This window comes from Colossoma macropomum, unplaced genomic scaffold (genome assembly GCF_904425465.1).
Source record: "Colossoma macropomum unplaced genomic scaffold, Colossoma_macropomum, whole genome shotgun sequence".
Classification (NCBI taxonomy): Eukaryota; Metazoa; Chordata; class Actinopteri; order Characiformes; family Serrasalmidae; genus Colossoma; species Colossoma macropomum.
The window spans coordinates 14,164,673-14,185,875 of record NW_023494806.1 but is presented as its reverse complement, the minus strand read 5'-3'; the positions used below and the strand labels follow the sequence as shown (position 1 = coordinate 14,185,875).

Here is a 21,203-nt window from a genome sequence, read left to right as displayed (position 1 = left end):
CATTTTGTAAGGGAATGTTGCCATTTTTTTGTAATGGCACTGTAGGGCCTTGATATATAACCACCTAAACAACCTATGACATAATCTCTAGTATATACATACATACCGCTCTAGTGAGTAATTACATTTAGGATGTTTTAATTCTCGCTACATCCTTGCCCTTGGTATCTGTGGCTCGGTCACTGTCTTGGTTAAAATTAAGGGGAGTCAGAGTGGCAGGAACCGAGAGTCAGAGTCGACTCCAGAGAACCCAGAGTTCCGCGTCACTACTCACAGGTAATGGCAGCTTCGTCTTTAAAGAAAGAGTTACTTAAAAACTAAGACATACAAAGTAACTGATGTGATTGACATGCCTGTTATGAGCTCAAAATGTCTAAACTAGAGCTGACATCAATATATAAAATAGCTAACACCATGGTGAACATAGCACTGTTTTAAAAAGACAGATTTCTACAATAGGTGTGGCTATGTAATAGTTTTATGGTTCTCCGCCTGTACATGACACGCAGTGTAAACATACTTAAAGAGTTTAAATGAAGTTTAAGTGAGTAATTTGTGTAGGATTACAAATAGGATCCTGTCATGAAGGTTAAACGCCGGCGCACAAGCATTCGTACAGCATCCCAATAATAAAGGTTAGGAAAGGTTAGGAGAAATCCAGCTTAGATCCGGAGTTCCTAATATGGGTATGATACCAAATACAGAATCACAACACAACACTTCCTTCCTCAGAAGGATGTATATAGCAGATGGGTAACTTGTGAATGTGACTTGCCTCTGTTTGGCTGCTTCTTGAAAGATATGGCCACCATTCAGAAAAATACAGCATGTAGGTCTGGGAAATGCACATCCTGCTTTTACTTTGCTTTGTTAAAAAGTACATAGATCAAACAGACGCACATCAGGTATATTTTTTTCACATTCACCGTCAAGTTTACCATTTTTCATGGACGGAAAAGGTAAAAGGTCACATTACATATCACATATGGCAAACTCATGTATCATATAGAATCCTGAGTTTCCCACTAGGAAATACAACTTTGTTCGCTGTTCAAGGGCAATTTAATAGTCAGACAGCTGGTATTTCTGATTTTGTCCATTATGGTACACATGGCTTTAAGCTTCCATTACTTGTTAGCTACAATAGCCTCACAGGTCCAGTGAAAAGCTAAGGAATCAAACTTAAGACATCAAGCATTTCTTGCCTGACTATCTATGCTAAAATAAGATTAGCATATAAAATAAGACCATTTATTAGACCAATTATTATTTAGTTATTAATCTTAAGGTTTATTAACCACTAACTGACATAGATGATTTAGACAATACTGTGAAGCTAATATGTAAGGTATGCAGTTATGAGAAATAGAGAGGACAATATACTCCCCTTTAAACAGTGCAGGCCGCCTGCTAAGTTTGGTAAACTGTGGACATTTTTGCCATAACTGGACAAAAGATGCCTGAAGTAAAGAACACAGGCCTACTGAACCTCGATCACATGCAGCGGGGAGGTTGTAAAGCAAAGCTCTGTTGAGGCCCGTCGGCGAGCTTTGGAGGTCCTGGGGCCACAAGCTCTTCAGAACAACACGATTTGTTTAAAACCTGTCTTGACTGAACCCACTGATATGTTTACATTCTGGGAGAACGGCCTAGCACACTTGAGCAAGTCCATTAATGATAATGCCTCACTTTTACACTTGAAAGAAAACAGGGCCTGTGGAATGTGGGTGTTTTTAGACAGAGCCAATGTACGTGGCATGAACCATTTACTGCAGGTTCTCATGGCCAGCAATTAAAAGAAAAATAGATTCTTTTTCCACTTTACATGTAGTCTTGAAGGAGAATTCCACCAACTTTTTCAAAATTTCTGCATAATTTTATTGTTAAGATGTTAACAAAGGAATTCGGAGAGGTTTGATGTGAAATGCTTCCCCCTTATGCTAGTGATAGGAACCAGATGTCTGAATGTCTCTAAAGTCCCCCACAGAAAGTTATTACATAAAATGTTCATGAATACATTGTTTTATGACAGTTTTGTGATAAAGTTTTGGACTGAAATGTGCTTTTAAAATCCATTAATGGCAGAGGGATTCATGCAGGACAAAATAGAACCCAAAGAATTATTTTTTTTTTTATTATTCATGCTTGCACATCTCATTTACACAGTTTTTTAGGAACCATCCACTGAATGGTTCTTTAGGGAACCAAATGTGGTTCTTCTAAGCCATTGATTCAAATAACCCATTTTTGGCACCTTTATTTTTAAAAGGGTAATATACACTTTTATACGTTTCCCTGGGGCAAAAGGAGGACAAGCAGACAGGATATGATGTTATGCTTTACTGCTAAATCATCTAGCATATTTCCTCAAACAAACTAACTGCTTTTCCCTTTGCTGGATCTCTACACAAGCTACTTAGGGCATGCATCCTCTGTGGTGGTTCTCCGTGACCATGCCAGCTGCTAGATTCAGCTTAACACTCCTGTAAAAGCTAAATGCTGTGGTTTGTTCCATGACCTCATTCAAATTGTTACTGACTTGTAAAGAAGTGACTAAAGTAGCAGCTAGCACTTAAAGTATTTTTATCTCAAACCGAGATCTGACACACAGAGAAGCGATCGGCTGAAGGAGAGAACGGGTCCTGGTCTGATGAACAAAGTGGACTTCGACTCTGGACACAGTGAACTTCATTAATTCTTGCTTGATTAAGTCATTGTTTCAGGGTTCCTAAATTCAAACAGCACTCTTTGTTCTTAATGTAATTAAATGTACCACATCTGTTAGGGTTGATTTCCTAGACGTGTTTCAGACCTGGTCTTATGATAAACTGCAACATCAATTGTGATTCACCACTGAAAATAGACTTAGAGACCAAGTATTTTTTTTTTATATCGGTTCACAAATGTAAAAAGTCAAATTTGCACAATTTCCCTTTACCCCAAACATAATGCAATGTAATTTAAAATTAATGTAATTCTAGGTCACCCAAAATCTTACTGGATAGCAGAGATTTCTATTGTATTAGTCTCATCACTCCAGTACAAAACTGAAGAAGCAAAAATGCCTTGCCAATCAACTACGTTTGGGGAAAACTGTACACTTGATTTCTTATTCTTTTAAAAGCAAAACAGCTCACATGGAAAGAACTTAGTGATGCTTTTGATCATTTATGCCACTTTAAATGTGGTTTATATTATTAAATGAACTTATCTTGGCCCCAGATCTCATCTCAGAAATAACACAGTGGTACTGGCACAGACACAGATGTCTTGAGACTAGCTTGAAACTTCAACATTCAATGCATCATTAAAGATACATTACTGTGCAGCACATCATTCTAATATATGTTTATTTTTTATGTTTTGCATAATTGGAAAATTTCAGCTACCCTACATATTGTGTGAAAATCTCATGATGAACAGATCAATAATGGTCCAAAATTATTTGAAAAAAAAAATATTGTTACATTAACATCAAAGGTTTTTTCCTTTTCCTGTAAAGTTAGACACGGTTAGGTTCTTCAGGGGTTCTTTAGTAAAGAAAATGGTTCTTAGTTTTATATGGTTCTATATAGAACCTTTTCGAAAAGGGTTCCATATAGCACCAAAAAGGGTAACAATAGAAGAACCCTTTTTGGTGCTATACAGAACCCTTTTCAAAAAGTTTTATATAGAACCATCTACATCACATTCCCTATCAATCTGAAGATCCATTTAACAATGCAAAGAACCCTTCAATCACGCAAAGAGCTCTTTGAGTGTTCATGGTTCTATATAGAACCATTTTCTTTACTAAAAACCCCTTGAAGAACCATCATTTATTAGAGTGTACCATTATAGAGATACAAGGATTTGTTCCAACCGCGATGATATGATGTCCATGCCTGTTTAATACTTTACCTTTTATAAAAACTCAGTGAGTAGTCTAGGTCCACCCACACGTAACAGCAATGCTACTTCAATGATGTAATGACTCAAGCAGAAGTAAAAGTAGTTTAGCAAAACAATAATTAGAGTAGGAGCACAAACATTACAGGCCAAAAACCTCTTCAAGTACTATAGAACAGCAGTGGAACATCTTAGTACATTCAGCATCTGTAGTGAAGTTTGTTGGGAGCTGTTCTTCTGTTTGACACCATTTTAATTTAAAGGCTTATACTTAAATGCTTGAAATTAGTTTTCAGACAAATATAAATAGTGGTGAATTCAGTATCCAGACACCCCTTCATTTACTTTATTCATATACTTTAAGGTGCACCCATTGCTGACACAGGTATTGAACTGTGCACACAGCTTGTATAATCTTCACGGAAAGGCATTTTTAAAAGGCTAATATACACTTTTCGTTTCCATGGGGCAAAAGGAGGACAAGCAGACAGGAGATGATGTAATGCTTTACTGCTAACTCATCTAGCATATTTCCTGAAGCAACAAGCCTAAGGTCACATGCACAATGCCAAGCATCAGCTAGACCCCTCTACCCCCCCTAGCTTTGACCTGTGGAGCAGTGGAGCTGTGTTCTCTAGAATGATGGTGCTCTATCCAGCACCTTTGGGATGAGTTGGGAGTGGCTTTTGTGATCCAGAACTAATCATCCAGCATCAGCACCTGACCTCACTAATGTTCTTGTGGCTGAATGCAATCAAATCCTCACAGCAATGTTCCAGCATCTCGTGTAGCCTTCCTAGAAGAGTAGAGGCTGTTACTGCAGTCAAGGGGGACAAACCTATAAACCTGCCCTATTAATACCCTTGATTTCAGAAGAAATCTTGAAGAGGTGTGCAATATGACAATTCTTATCATTATCGTGATACATTATGTCTCAATAAGCTTTTCTGAGCATATTGTGGATACTGTCAGTACTTAAAAATCCAGCTTCATGTTTGATTAAGAAAAGAGCATAATTGGTCCTGTTTAACTGGATTTAGTGCACCACAGTGTGAGAAATGTTGAATAATGTTGGTCTGTTCTAACTTTTCAGATGTAAAAAAAATAAATATTGTGATACATCGTGTATCGTAAAAACTTCCTGAAGTATCATCATATTACATTTAGCTGTATCGCCCACCTCTAAGCAGGCGTCTACAGGACATACAGTCTATATACCTTTGTAGCGACCCTAAATATAACAATTTTAATTTTTTTAATTATCAAAAATGTACATAATTTCACGTGTTGTGACACAGTGTTCGTGTCGTCAATGTTACTACAGATCAGTGGCAAAGAAACGTCTCTCTTAGATGATAAACAGGTGTACCCAAACTTTTGCCTGGTATTGTATATCACGCATGATGGGACAAGTACCGCAGCTGAAGTAGGCTAAACTAAAAGATCCAAACTGGACATCATGATATCACCCTGGTCCCATGACCAAAACAATCCTCCAGCGTGAACATCATTTGCTGAGTGTGCTCATCGGTTGCTGCTCCCAATTACCAAGCGCTGACCCTCCTCCTTCCAGCTTTGGACAGCCTGCCAAGCACTCTGTCTCCACCGTGCTAAAACGATGGGGACTTGATGCTTGCAGCAATTAAAGGAGTGTCTCTCTCCGTGCAGGAGTGGCCGGTATTCTCCAGCACTCTAATGTCCGACCAGTATTCAGGCTGTGTGATCTCAGCGCTGCTTCAACGCTCCTGCATCTGTCTGCCATGACTGCTCCTCTTCATCTCCCAGCTCTCTCCGCGCTGTTAGGTAAGGAGTCGCTTTTTTCCATTCAAAACAAGACAATCCAAAAAAGACTAACGGTTTGTGTTAGCACTTTACCTCAGACTCGCGGGCGTGTTTCAGCTCGTCAACGTGGACTTTTCTTCACTTTTTTGGAGAAAGAACACTTTTTTCTGTCACTAATTCTTTCTAGTGAATCCTCGCGAAGCTGAAGTCAGCTCCTTGTTCGAATTCCCCCGTTCCACCTTAAATGGTGCAGCAGTTACACTCTGGCGCCTCAGCAGTTACATTCTGGCGCCTGCACCATTTAAGGTGGAACGGAAAATTCGAAAAAAGAAGCTGGCGAATAAGAAGCCAACTTCAGCCTCGTTAAATGCTTGAATCCTCGTCGTTCGTGTCGAATGACTGACAGGAGATGTTTTATTAGCGCTGAAGAGTGTTTGTTTTTCTGTGTTTCTCAGTTGCAGTGGTGCTGGTGCTGGTGAAGGCTCAGCTCCAGCTGCTGCCCGGTTCCTGCAGCTTCGACCAGGACACATGCGGCTACACGTCGGATCCAACTTATGCTTCGTGGACTGTAAACGATGAAGGTAAAAGCAGCACCATACTTTGGTACCAGTAAATCAGCTTATACCCCAGGCTAGCTGTTAAAACTTAAAAAAAAATTGGTTTATTTTTAATCTGTGCTTCTCTGAAGAGAGAGAGAGATGATGACTGTGGAACTAATAACTCCTGCTTTGCAGTCAATGAGGTGCAGCAACTGCTGAGGTTTGAGGTTAGTGAGGTTTCTAGGTTAAAGGGCCCATGGAAAAACAAATATTCCTTGCTTTTTTTGAGAAATAAGTTTGATATATAGTCGTTGTTAAAGTTTCAAAATGTATTATTCACTCTCCAGTCCATATATGGAAAGTAATCTGCAAAAATAGCCTATTTTGAATTCACTGTTTTTTGTGGTACTGTGAAAAGCAAAGCGTTTCACCTCACAGCAGTTTAGCCCCGCCCATTCACTTTGAAGTTATAAGGAGTGTTTCAGCCTCCTCTTTGTGGGATGTAGACTCGTAAGGACAATATAAGTCTGGGACCAGGTTGTTAAAATTGTTTGGCTTGTTGTCTGAAGGACAGTGTTGCCAAGTGCTCCATAAGCCCCTGCTTTGAGCTCCACCTTCACGTTTAGAAATTTCACACTCCCACTCACATTCAGCCCAAGCTTTCTCATGGTCATCCCCAGATGTTCTTGTTTAGAGATCACATCTGGCCCTGTGAGACTAGTATTAGCCCAGACTGCTTTTTGACTGAGGTGCAATACAGGGCAGCCAATCAGAACAGAGGTCATTTACATATTCCAGTCTTAAAGGCAAGGTAACAAAAATGGCTTGTGTAATTCTAAGCGAGAAAGAGAGGTTAGATACAGTCATGTTAAAATGGCATAAACCCTCACACATATTATAAATGTTAATTTATGATATTAAAAAGAATGAAAAACCATTTAGCAGCTCTAGAAGTAACATAAGTGGGCTTAAAAATGAAATACATGAAACATGTAGGATAAGGGCCCTTTAATCTCTATAGCCATGATGTTTTTGATGAGCCACTGAATCCCAACCATTCTGCATATGGGCATCAACTTATCTCCTCACCACTCTACTATGAGCCCTGTATGTCCACTCAGAATGGGATACTCTACCACACATGAGCCTAAGGTCACCATGCCCAATGGCAAGTGTCAGCTAGAAGGATGTGAAGCCCCCAGCATTGGGCTGTGGTGCAGTTCTTTGGATTGACTGAGCTCCATCCAGTACCTTTGGAATGACATCAATACCTGACCATAATACCACTAATGCTCTTGTGGCTGAATACAGTCGAATCCTCACAGCAATGTTCCAACATCTAGTGTAAAGCATTCCCAGAAAAGTACATGCTGTTTCTGCAGCAAAGAGGGACAAACTCCCTGATTGATACAAATGTTAGATGAGCAGATGTCTACAAACATTTGGACATGTACTGTACATTTAATGTACTTTGCCTGCAAATTACATTATCAGCTGCTTCCATATGTCTAAACGTGGTGCCTCGTGGTCAGAAGGGCAAAGCACTGTTCGTTTTTTGTCTTCTTTTCTAATAGACCACTTATTTGATGACTTAAGAACTTTTTAGTCCATGAAATTGCTGACACTCAAAGAGGAAGCAGTTCTGTTAAGACTTCTGGTCTCACTCAGCTCTCACAGCAACTCTTACGTTTTGAGTTTCAAAGTCTCACTGAATGACATGGTCTGTGTATTTTTACTATGGTCTCAGAAGCTCTAAATATATGACATGGATGCATTGTTTTTCATGAACGCCTTTATATAGCCGTACATTTTCACATAGCCTGTCGATGAATAATTGAGAAAGACAAAGAAGGGCTTGACCTGCAAGGTCAGGTTCACTGAAACTGCTCTACAGTATTAGGAGTCTACTACTGAGCTTCATAGAACTTACAGCGCCCGTATCATTGAAAACAGAATTTGTTTTTGCTACTCTGAAGCATAAGAGTTTAATATAGTGTATGATCATGGTTAAGGTTTCAAAATGTACCCCTCACACCCCAGTCCATACAGTCCACACATGGAACCTAAGCAGCGAAACAGCCTGTATTCAATTCTATTCAGCCTACAGCAGTTAAGCCCTGCTCGTTCATGCTGGTGTTAAAAGGAGTGATTTTAGCTCAGACTGATTTTTGAATAAGGCGCAACACAAAGTGGCCAATCAGAAAAGAGCTAATTTACATATGCAAGTCTTAAAGGCCCAGTAACAAAAACAAACTGCTTAATTCTAAAGCATAGAGGAATGATGGAAAAAATATGTAAAACAATACAAACATTGTAAATTCATCACTGAATATTCAGTATCACTCTACACTGACAAAAAATGTTGCTTTGAATTGACTTGATTTCTTGTGAATAAAACATTAATACAAGTTTTGCTAGAAGTATGTAAAGTAGCCCAAAATATTGGATTCAAAGCACTGTTGTTTCCAGTGTATGGTGCAAATAGAGTGAGCTTTCTGACATTGCAGGCTCTTCATCTGTGACAGAAAAGGACATTTATGCCACAGTTTCTGCCACCTTCCATAAACCAATGCTTTTTTGTTATGAAAGTCCAGGTCTTGTAGCAGCAGCCTATTCTTCAGTGTGTCAGGGAAGTTTGTGTACGCGTCCAAAATAAGTGATGCTATCATTGCTAGCATGCCAAAAACCCATACTGTCAGCAATAGCTGTTGGAAAGCTGTGTGGCCTGGACTGTTATGCAACAGAGAGATATTTTACTAGTAGAGAAAACTAGGCGAGGACAGGAGCATGTCCAGCACATCTAGCTCAGAACCAACCCATAGCAGGTAATGTGGCCACATGCCGGGCAATCACCAAGGCCAAAAATGTCACTTCAGACTCAGCCCTTTGCATGTGGAGCGGTTGCGCTGCATTTCCCCCAACGGGTCGTTAAATAGCAGCATAACCCAGCCTGGGCCATGACTGTGTCTCTGTTTGGTTTCCCTAGCAACCCCAGGCCGGACACTGTGGTGGAAACACAGTTAAGTGTACCATCATTTGCTTGGAGTGGAATTGAAAGTCCGGTAGCATGAAGAGAAATAGGGCAAATATTTTTATAGAGATGACACGATGCATATTTTTTTTCCAATAATGATACTCGTACCGAAACCTTGAATATTGGTGAATGAGGATCTGATGCAATATTTTTTTCTCTAAAAACTACAAAGGCTACAAAGGGGTGTCTAATATGTGACTTTTTGGACTGACTGTTCAGATTTCAAGTTAGAAGTGCTAAAATCTGGTTTGTATAGTCTGTAGTTGCATTTGTTTGCATATCCGCATCGGTTGCTGTAGTAAAGCATATGTGAACAAAAACACATGAAATCTGATCTGATACTGTTACTGTTAGTTAATGTGCAAAGCACAGTAACTGAAAACATAACTACAACTGAAAACACTACAAAGGCTGATTAACCAGAATCGTACCTTTTACCGCACAAGGCCTGCATGTTAAGGGCAAATAGTAGATTTTTTTTTTTTTAATCAAGGTCAACTGCTTTTTCTTAACAACTAGGTAAGTAGCCCATAGGAACTAGCGCAGCTCAGCCAGTTTCTAGGGAGAAAAGGTGGAGCAGTCATCAGAATATAAGAAAACAACAGTTATCCACACAACAACTTTATATTTTGTAATATTGTCATTGCCATTGGAGAAATTTGGGGGGCCTGGCTTTCAAGTGGGGTGTGTATGCCTTCTGAGGCCCACTCTTAGCTACATCTCTGATTCAAAATAAAGGAATTGTGCTTCTAGTATAATACAGCTAGCTAACGACTCACTGTTCTTATGTTAACGTGAGGCAACGTGACTAATGTGACATATTTTACTTTGCTTTATGTTATGTTGCAAAACAGAAATTCCTGTTATATTTCAAGCTTGATTTAATATGGACTTGGATGTGATTTGTTCTTTTTATCCACCAATATCCGATGCAGCATTTTCTACTGGATATTGCACAGTGCTAATTCAGGGTATTGGTGCTATCCCTACATATTAAAAAGGCTTACCATTCCAAAGTACTTTTCCATGTGGAGGAATTATGTTCTTTACCTCCTACAGTGACAGTCATCAATAGTACTTGCAATGACTTGGATGCCTTTCAAAGCATATGTTGGAGAAATGGGTCATTTTTTCCCAGGGCCGAATAAGTGCTCAACAGTGACCCTACCGGCCTATTTTCTCCAGACGTTTTTGAACAGCTGCAGAAATCATTTGTAAGCATTTTGAGATGTAATGCAGACTTTGGTGGGCTTCTGTTCAATGTCTATGCTTTTCCAAAGAGAGAAGCATGCAAGCATGCTGCTTTGGAGCTAATCTCCTGCTTTGCACAGTCATTGAGGAACAGCAGCTGCAGGGAGTGGGAAAGTGTAGAGGGGCTCTGAGTTAATCTCTTGCCAATTGCCATGAAGTTCTTGTTGGAGTTGCACCATGTACTGTAGTCACTGGACCCCAGTCATTCTGGAGCTGGGCTTCACTCAACCAGCTTACCTCCTCATCGCTCCTACATGTACATTTAATTTAGCTCCATCTGTGAATGACATCACCCCCCGCAAGCGTATGTCTAGACTGCGCCCTTATGATCAGAGGCACAAAGCTTTGACCAGCTTTCTTAGTACAATCATTATTTGATGACTTAGGAACATTTTGGTCCATGAACTTGCTGATGCTCAAAAACCTGAGTTATTTCTTTCTTGAGGCCTCAGTCAACACCCACAACAAAGGTAAACAGTTCTGAGCTCTGCAACAACAGATGCTTTTGAATTTCAGAGCCTTACACACTATAACTGACGCTGTTTACTGTGGGCTCAGTTACCAAAACCCTTTGGTTTACCACAACAGTTTCTGAGTCAGTTTTAAAGAGTTTGTAGAGGTGTAAACTGGGTGATGCTGTGGACATATTCCTGTTATACACACTTAAAAATAAAGGTTCCAGAAAGCGCTTTTTGATTCTCTGAAGACTCTTTCCTTGGATGGTTCTTTGATCTGAGCCAAGAAGTTTTGTTTTTGAATGTAAAGCACCTCATGGAGCTGGCTAGTCCAGCGGGGTCAGATGTGATCTTGTAATGAGAATACACGTCTGGGGACGGCTGCTGGATTGCAGCAAAATGCGTCGTATGCCCCAGATTGACTGCGCTCTTTTAACATTGATAACAATTTTATCAGCTCCATTACTATATAGGTGCACTTTGTAGTTCTACAATTACAGACTGTAGTCCATCTGTTTCTCTGCATACTTTGTTAGCCCCCTTTTACCCTGTTCTTCAGTGGTCAGGACCCCCCATGGACCCTCACAGAGCAGGTATTATTTGGGTGGTGGATCATTCTCAGCACTGCAGTAACACTGATGTGGTGGTGGTGTGTTAGTGTGTGTTGCACTGGTCTGAGTGGATCAAAGAGAAACAGATGGACTACAGTCTGTAATTGTAGAACTACAAAGTGCACCTATATAGTAAGTGGAGCTGATAAAATGGACAATGAGCGTAGAATGTTCTGCCTGATCGGTATACATGGTTTTCTTACAACAGTGACGATATGCTGAGATTCACTTGTTTTTCCATTATTAAGGTGGAACCTGTTTTGAGCTACTACTATACAAAAAGCACAATATTAGCTCTAGCACCAACAGAATGGTAATAATTTCATCCATCAAACACCAAGTACTGAAGCAGCTATGAGTTTTGTCTTACAAAGTGCTGCCCAAAGTTTCGGTATTTGCTCAAGGACTAAATAAGAAAGGTGCCAAGTGTCAAGCCAAAGTGAAGGAGAGGAGCATGTTTTATAACAAGACATACTGAGAGAAGAAGAAGAGAAAAGACAAATTAGACTTCAGTGGCATCTGGAATGAGTCATTCTCACCGTGAGAACATCTGGAGGTATCAGAGGTAATAAAGTTAACGGCACCCAAATCTTATGTCTGATGCGATTTGAGCATGTGGCAAGTTGGATGCATAGATGTCAGCTAAGATTACTTAATTCTGGAGAAGTGATATTTCTGTTCTGCTTTCAAATACTGTTTAAATCCAGACGTAGCCTGTTCTATGTGCTCTAAACAATCTACTTGGACTGGAGTGCTTAGATGAACAGTTCTATCCATCATGATCCTTTGTTTCCAAAGGTTGTGTAAACCGCTATTAGGCAAAGGAGCTAATATAGATCACACCTGGTTTTTGACATACATGCTGGATATTAATGTTAGGCAACACGGACCACCCATTCATTTGATTTACTTTATGCACGGCAATTAAGACTTTTATTCCATCATCATCCCAAACACATTATCTCAATGTGTGCGACACTGATACCTTCCAGCTTTATTTGATTTTGATTTAGTGAAATGATCCCAGTGTTATGAGGGGAAAGTTCTGTATTGGTGAGAAGTCAGAAAGAACTTTGTATTCGTGGTCTTTTGGATTTAGGCAAAAATAGTTGAATGAAGGTCATTCATCAGCATGATTGTAGCTCACCCCAGATTGTTGAATTGGATCTGCACCTGTTAAAGAAACACACATACATTGCAAAGAGTCAAAAGTTTACTAAATTTGATTTTTTTTAACACAAAACAGCTGCTTACTCTTTGGACATATTTTACAACACTCAGCTTCATTTACAGCATTTGGTAGACACATTTATCCAGAGCAACGCACAGTTTAATCATGTTACACGAGTCTTGCCCAAGACTTATGTTGGGGTTTCATTACATGACTTTTACCCTGATTTTGGCCATGATTCTCAGCCTGATAGAGTCTGTGCTGGTCGGTTATTTTTTGTGCTTCATTGAACCAAACAACTTATTTTAACCATTTATGAGGTTTTCACCACATTTTATCCGAACGTGATTTCAAACATGTTCTTTAAATGTTAAATTGACCTTCAGTTTCGAGTATTTTGATCTCTCCCCATTCAAATAGAGAGGAGTCTGATCTTTTATGACTGGCAATAACAGCCCGGTGACATTTCAAAGATGGCCGTCAAGTGAACAGACTTTCCAATAAGTACTTTGATCAAACCGACTCAGAACGCTAACTACAAATTCTGTTACGTCTGCTAACAGATGCCTGCATTGGCTAGAATCATGCTAAGTGATGGGGCGGATGGACGTGGCCTTATCCTACTCACCCAGAGAGAGCAAGGCCAGTGGTGCTCTCATGGACTCCTGACCACAGATGAATGTGGCATTGCTGGGGATCGAGCTTGTTTTCTCCTGATGATCAGGCCAATGTTTAGATGGTTGTACCATTAAGAATCTCCCTCAGACTGCTTTTTGAATAAGGTACAATACAGGCTAACCAATCAGAATAGAGCTCATTTACGAATATCAGTCCCCAATATTTTAGTTTTTCAAACAAAATCTACGAAAATCATAATGTCATTTCTGTTTTACTGTTGTTTACTGTTTTTTTCCTCGTAAAGATGCAAGTTAGCAAGCCTGGCCTGGGCACTTTCATCGGCCTGGACTGAGAAGGCTGTTGGTTTTGGGTTAATTTCAGCCTCGTGTATCCTCCATCTTTCATTTCATTGCGTATTTTCTCACCTGCTAATCAACACTCATGAGACATATTTCCGCTTACGTGATTGTATATGGATAATAAACACACATACACTTGTGTTAAATGTGGTTGAGATCTAATCTAAATTTAAATCCTAACACGAATAGAAGGGATGTAGGTGAAGATATTTCTTAATTTAAAATTATTCTATATCACAATGCAAAAACCATGTGAAATTTGAAAGACAACTGTGATTGAAGTTAGAGAACACTTTGGGATACTTCACAGTTATTGGTGCGAATCTGGCATCTGGTTCTAATTCTCTTAATTATCTGAAAAACCCTATTTATCTGGCCACACTCGTAATCATTTTGCAAAATGGTGAGACACTCCAAATTGACTGAAACCTTGCAACAGCAGGTTGTTCAGATGAAGGCCTAAGCGATGACTCTTTGAACCATTGCAAGAGAAGCTGGTTGTTCCAAGAGCTTGATTTCTAGAATATTGAAGCTTTACAATGACATTAATTGATTTGTCCCCAAAAAATGCTGGTCATCCACTTAAGACAACTGCACTAGAGAACAGGATGAAACAGAGACTCTTGATGCGGAGTTGGTTCAACACTGCTGCCGGAATTGCACTGTAGCTTGGGGCAAGGTTCTGTCTCAGCATACCAGCGTTTCTCCGTCTGAGAGAATTCAGACTGAAAGCCCTTTCCGCAGTAGCCAAGTCTCTCATCAACAGAGAGAATCAAAAGGCTAGACTAACATTTGCCGAAGAGCATGCTGTGTGAATGGAGGAGAACTTCAGTGATGAGAGCAAGTTTAATTTATTTGAGTCAGATGGGAAACATTATGTTTGGCGTTGAAAGACTAAGCCCAAAGTGTGTGAAGAAGTCAGTTAAGTTTCGAGCAGGACATGTCATGTTTTGGGGCTTGTTTCCTGCAGCAGGAGTTGGGCTTCTTATACAGCTACATGGCAAGGAGAATGCTAACGTTTATCAGAACATCCTTCGGCAACATGCGATTCCTTCCCTACGAACATCTCCCAATTAGCAATGAACATCTCCTAATCAGCCAGCAATTTTTATGCAAGACAGTGTCCCTTGACGTACTGCAAAATAGGTATAGCGCTTTGTCGAAGCTGACAACATTGAAATACTGAAATGGCCAGCCCAGAGTCCTGATCTGAACCAAATCCAGAATCTCTGGAAGATCACTGGCGACAAAATTATTCCTAAGAAACCCACTACAGTTACCAAACTGTGGAGGAGACTGGAATAAGAATGGAACAGTTGATCTTGCAGTGTGAGAAATTGGTGATGTCTTGCAGGCACAGATGTGCTGAAGTCACAAGGGCCTTGAAGCAAGGGCCTCTATATCTCCTCCTAATTTTTGAAAGCTGTAACCATCAAAAGTTTTGTTTGTAAGCTTCTTTTCTGCTACAGTGGTTACTGTTCTTTAATTTTGATCGCTGGGTTTTCCACAATGTCAAGGGTTTTGTTGATTTGCCTTGGCTATTTTGCATGACATTGTAGTAGAACAGTGGTATGCCCACAACTAATACTCCCTCAAATTTTGAGCGATGAAAGTCACTAGTATTTGAGAAAAATTCAAGTATTTATGAATCGTTCTCTAATTTTGATCTCTACTGTATATGCAGGCACATACACCACCAAGCAATGTTAATGTTCTTCCCGCAGGTCGCTTCATAACAGCGGACTCCTCGTTTATGGGGGAAGCTGACAGGGCTGTGTTGGCGAGCCCCGAGATTGAGATACTTGAGTGGAGCTGTTTGCGTCTGGTTTACCAAATCACGGGGACGGGCTCCCTCCAGGTCCACTTACGCCCCCACGGCGAGAGCTTCGACTATACACTATGGATGGCGGACAAGGCTTCCGACAGCTGGCTCATAGCCAGCATAGACCTCCGCAACATTTCCAGAGCCTACCAGGTAGGAGCAGATATGGAACAGTCATCTCTGCGTGTCAGACAGGAGAGTGGTAAAAAAGCAGATATTCTCACAGAGAGTGGGTTTTGTAGCCCGATGTGTCTGGGGAATTCATAGTCTCCAAAAAGAGCTTAAAACACGAAAAGAGGATTTCAGCTGAGTTTGAAAATAGGAGTTCTTTGTTAAGGCCTAGAGGCCTTGGCTTTGATCGCTTAGCACTACTTTAACAAGTCATTTTTTACTCTGAGGCCATATATTTTGGTTAAACGTTGCGGGGAATTACATATATTAGAGGAGAGGTTGAGTGTAATATGGGCTCAGCGTAAACAAACGCATTGAAGTTGTTTAATGTGCTTTATGAATAATGATAGCAAAGCAAATGAATCCATGCCACTTGTTTTTGCTTCAAGCGTATACATCACCTTAATGGTCCTACCATACACCATATTTACACAGATGCATATACATTGAGATGTACAATGTATGTAGTGTATATAAACTGCAACATCTCTCATAGTTGAAACAGCTTCTCAGAATAGAGCCCCCCCAGCAATAAAGCAGTGACATATGATTCTAGACTTTTCCCACAACCCAAAACAGTGAAGTGTCAACACTTGGGCTCTTTTATTTGGTGCACTAATATGTACAGTACAGTGAAAACGTTCAAGCCATTTAGCTCAGCAGAAAACATGTTATAAATATAAAAAAACCCTGTATAACATATAACACAACAGAATAAATCTAAAAACATACATCCAGTGAAAAGTAACAAGTATTTTTTTTGTTTTAAAAAAGTAGTTGATCTCTTATAAGTTAATTAGAACAACATAGTCTTGGTTCATGATTTCTTATTGACGCCATTGACCATAGATTTGTTGAACTCCATCAGCAGCTCACCTGATTCAATTCTTTAATGAAGTACTGATTAGACAAACTACATGTGATAACTAATACTCAGCTTCCTCAAGAGAGCTTTGGAAATGGTTAAACAAACACATTAACATAAATAACACTACTCATTTTTTTATAGTCGTAATATTATTAGTATTTATTATACTATTAGTATTTTTCTGTGTTTCCTAAATATAAGTTCCTGAAACTTTGCACAGTGCTGTATGTTTTGAACCTTAAGCATCATCATATTACTTTACATCAGCTCCTGTTACAATTGCATGATATGGACAAAATGCCATATTGTGAATATATCGTGAAATATTGTAATTATAATATAATTTAATATTGTGTCACTGTCAGGGCAAAACCTTGTATTTATATTTTTGTTGTTTATCATTTCTTTACATAATTTGAGCTGTCCTTTTACACTGTGTCAGAATTTCATGATAAGTGGACTAACAGTCGTTCTTTCTCTTGTAAAGTTGCCTTTCTGAAGATATGAAGCTTTGCTGAGATATTAAAACACATTGATTATGTTATTGTATTGTAATTTAAATGATTGATTTATTGAAACAAAAATCAAATGTACAGTTTTTGTCTTCCTCCACATTAGTCATTCAGCCAAGACTTGTTTTCTTCTTGCATTTTTTATGTTTAGAGTGTCATGGGCTTCCATTACTTCTTAGCTTCTTTAGCCCTTGTAGATGCCAAGCATCTCTTGCTTATTCGACTATATTTGAATTGAGTGAAAAAAAAATGTAGAAATTTGATTTTTGGTGAGCCATTCCTTTAAGGTTGGCCAGCATTTGTGATTTGTTTGTCAGGTCATGTGAATGCCTTAATTTATTCCGGAAACCCACAGAACATCTGCGACTAATCATGAGCACCAGAAAAACATTCATTGATTGCTTAAATGCTCATTTGTTCATTGCAGACTTCTCTGATATCAGTGTTACATATGCAGATAATGTGACAAAACTTAGTAAACAACATATTGTGTAACCCTAACTTCTGTCTTCATTTGTTCATTTTTTTCACAGCTTTTAATGGAGGCTCAGCCCAACCAAGGACCAGGAAACAGCATCGCTATCTTTGAAATTCACATCATCCCTGGCTACTGTCTAGGTATATCTTCTGCTTTACCATGTTGTTGTCATGCAGAATGATATCTCCTTTACTTCATTGCTGATGCACCAGTATTTGAGATTTGAGTGGTGAAGCAATAGTGGTAATGACAAACACATGTATGCTGAGCTTCTGAGCAAAAGTAGTTCCATTACTATATATGGGTGCAATCAACTTTTACAAGGTTACCTAAAGACAAGCATGTGTATTACTATGTCTCAGAGTGTAATTTTGAGGAGCACCACTTGTGTGGCTACAGTAACCAGTGGAACCCCAATGTGAACTGGTATGTGGGAGGCAGCCTCACCCGAGACCCTCAGTCCAACCTCCCCAATGACCACACCATGAACGACCAGAGAGGTATGGATGAACGAAACATCTTTATGCTTTATTGATTCAGGGGCTGGATCACATACCGCTGACTCAAGCTTTCCAAAAGCTTTGCAGTTTCTTCAACATCTTTCCACCCCTGGTGTCCCACTGGTTTCTGCTCTCTGAGCACTTGAGTCAGTCCATCTTTTAAGTAGTAAGGCATAAGGCATAAGCTTTAATGCTTATTCTCTGTTGTCATAGTCATATGTTGTTGTGTTGGTTATAAATAAAGCGCTAATGGTTTCAAGTACTGTGTCCAATAATAGTAAGGGTGACTTAAAATTACAAGGCAGCTTGCTTCACAGCTTTTGTGTGTTCTGTTGAACTCTAAAGCCCTTATGTTTCATTAACTTGTGCAGTTACCTTATGCTTCTATCATTTTAAATTGACCTTAACTTCGTTTTTTTAAGTGCATGCTTCATTAAATGAGAATTCCTCCATTTTATGCTAATTTTTCCACATTATTCAATTGTTAAGATGTAAACAAAGTAATTCAGAGTGCTTTGACGTCATATGCTCCATTCTAGAGAAACCTGCTGAGTTAGAATTGCTCACACTGGTGTTGATAGGAACCAGACACCAGAAGCATGAAAACAACCTCACAGAAAGTTATAATGTTAATCGACTATAAATACTCTGATGAGACATTGTTTTACTATAGTTTGGAGAAAATTTTTTTTGGTAGAGAGTCGGGGTGGGAATCTTTAGGCACCTCATGATTCAATTAGATTACGATTCAGAGGGCTGCGATGTGATTATAAAATGATTATTGATGCATCTTGATGCATCTTTTTTCTCTATACAGGATTTCTGTCTTCCTACTGTCTGAAGACTTGGTACTTTTAAAGCAAAGTATTTGTAATGATCCATAATGTAAATGCATTATTTAGATTATGCATTTACATTATGGATTAAGGGGGGGGGTATTTTCGAGACTGGACGCTGAATCTCGGCTCCAAAGTGTGCAGCATAGCGCGAAAGCCCTGGTTCTCAACGACTGAGAACAGACAGCAGACAGCAGGTCACATAACATAGCTAGCACCAAAGTCTGGCCTCGCCAGTAGCGAACGAAAAAACAGAGATTAAGACGAACATTTGGAGGACTTATTCGCATTTATAAGCAGCGCGGTTGGTTAAATCTGCAACTGTCTTTCTCTAAAAAGTTGCGAAAATGAAGTCGCTTCTCTTTCGAATTTTCCCGTTCCACCTTTAAATGATGCAGCAGTTACATTCGGCGCCTAAGGCCGAATTTAAGGTGGAACAGGAAAATTAGAACGAGAAGCTGGCGAATGAGAAGCGACTTCAGCCTCATAAAACAGCAGGACGCTGAGACATTTTACAAGAAACTCAAGGAACGCAAGGAAAGCGGCTATAGCTGAGCTAAAGCTTAAAGCAGAGCAAAGTAAATCTGTGTTTTCATTTATATTTTTAGCCCATACTAGGACATTTTGCGTTCCATCAACATTACGTTATAAATTAAATATTTAGAAAATCGATTTTTGACATTTATGAATCGATTCAGAATCGTTCATGTCCGCATCGCGATGCATCTAAGAATCGAGTTTTTCCCGCACCCCTAGTAGAGAGTTACATACAGGGCATTGTAAATGAAATAGTACCCAAAGAAAACATACTTTTCCAGATTTACTACTATTTTACCATCATCAGTCTTACATATAAAAGCTCAGAAGATAAGTGGTTGTTTACTAGTCATTTTAAAACGGCTATTTTTGCATTGTGTGCATTGCAATCCCTGGTTTCCATCATCACCACTGTAAAGAAACCTGATTCTGTACATTTTCCTTCATGTGCCATTTCATATCAAACCAGTCTGAATGACTGTTTGAGTTTCAGTGATTGAATTATGCAGAAAGTTTGAAAATTCCCTTTTAATTCATTCTGTGCAAAACATAAAAGTGGTATTTATGCATCGCACAGTCAGTTTGGAGTGGTCACAGAGGCAGGACTGGGTTTTGTTTGTGTGCAACAGTGTATTAACCATAATGGTGTTTATATGTGGAGAAAAATCAACACATTACATCAACACATTTATTTCCAAAAGTAAATAAACTCAGATATAAAATGTTGTTGATGTAATATGTTTTATTCATATGGAAATGAGGTACACATTTGAATCAAGTGAACACAATGCATTACTTCTTTTCAGTGCATGGAGTAATGAACATTGTCCATAATATTGTTTGCGTGATTATTTTAAAGGGGCACTCTGGCCAAAATGAAAATGTGAACATTGCTGCATCTGTTGTAAACATGCCTACTTGCCTCGGACTGTGGTGGCACAGTTGCCTCGAGAGTAAGATTTTCTGGTTAAAGGCTAGGAAAACCCCTCTCTGATGAGTTAACTTGAAGGAAGGTGGAACTTTTGAAAAACTACACATTAGGGTGGTACAGTGGAAGGTTTTTTTTTGTTGTTGGTGATTCCTGATGGTTGTATGACAGATTTGTGTAATGCATGCTGGGTATTGTAGTGCAAACATTAAAGATTAATAGACATTAAACATTAACCCCTTAAATGGCCATTACTCACTTCTATAACCTAAGAAAAGTTCGACCGGTTTGCATTGAAATCACTGTAGTTACTAAATATAATAATAAGACTAAGTATGTAATAAGTCTGGTATTTTAAGGGGTTAAACTGGAGAGGCTGAGGGATGCAATGCTGCGTTACATAATATGACAAAATAACATATTAAATGCTAGTTTTAGGTCTGAAATACGGTTGGATCAACCAGTAGAAATTCACTGTGTATCAAAGTTTTTGTTTGTTTTCTTTTTTAATATTCTGAACTAGGTCACTACATGTATGTGGACTCAGTGTATGCTAAGAGGTTCCAGGAGGTGGCTAAGCTCGTGTCACCAATGACCACCACTCCGATGTCCGGCTGCTTGTCTTTCTACTACCAGAGGAACCAAGCCAGAGGCAACTTCTTCTCCGTTTTCACAAGAGACCAGCTGGGTCACTATGAGGAGATCTGGAGGCCAGAAGTGTATGCCACCTCCACTTGGAAACTTGTCCAGGTGGACATAAAGGCACAACATCCTTTAGAGGTCAGTGCTAGAGGTAGTTAATGTAGCTTTTGGTACTGTTGAGATTGTGAAGTGTTTGAGAAG

General features: G+C 39.3%; 1 protein-coding gene across 2 annotated transcripts in view; it reads left to right on the top strand.

The window, feature by feature from the left end:
- Nucleotides 1-5,366: 5,366 nt before the first annotated feature.
- Nucleotides 5,367-21,203, top strand: part of mamdc2a (MAM domain containing 2a) — a 36,159-nt gene continuing 20,322 nt past the window's right edge. The window contains exons 1-6 of one of the 2 annotated variants that reach the window (XM_036598984.1): nt 5,367-5,691; nt 6,126-6,251; nt 15,433-15,683; nt 17,615-17,699; nt 17,922-18,059; nt 20,884-21,140. In XM_036598984.1, the coding sequence (XP_036454877.1) occupies nt 5,649-5,691; nt 6,126-6,251; nt 15,433-15,683; nt 17,615-17,699; nt 17,922-18,059; nt 20,884-21,140 (900 nt within the window). In that variant the 5' untranslated portion in view covers nt 5,367-5,648. The remainder of the gene's footprint in view (nt 5,692-6,125; nt 6,252-15,432; nt 15,684-17,614; nt 17,700-17,921; nt 18,060-20,883; nt 21,141-21,203) is intronic. The other variant, XM_036598983.1, reaches the window with a different exon arrangement.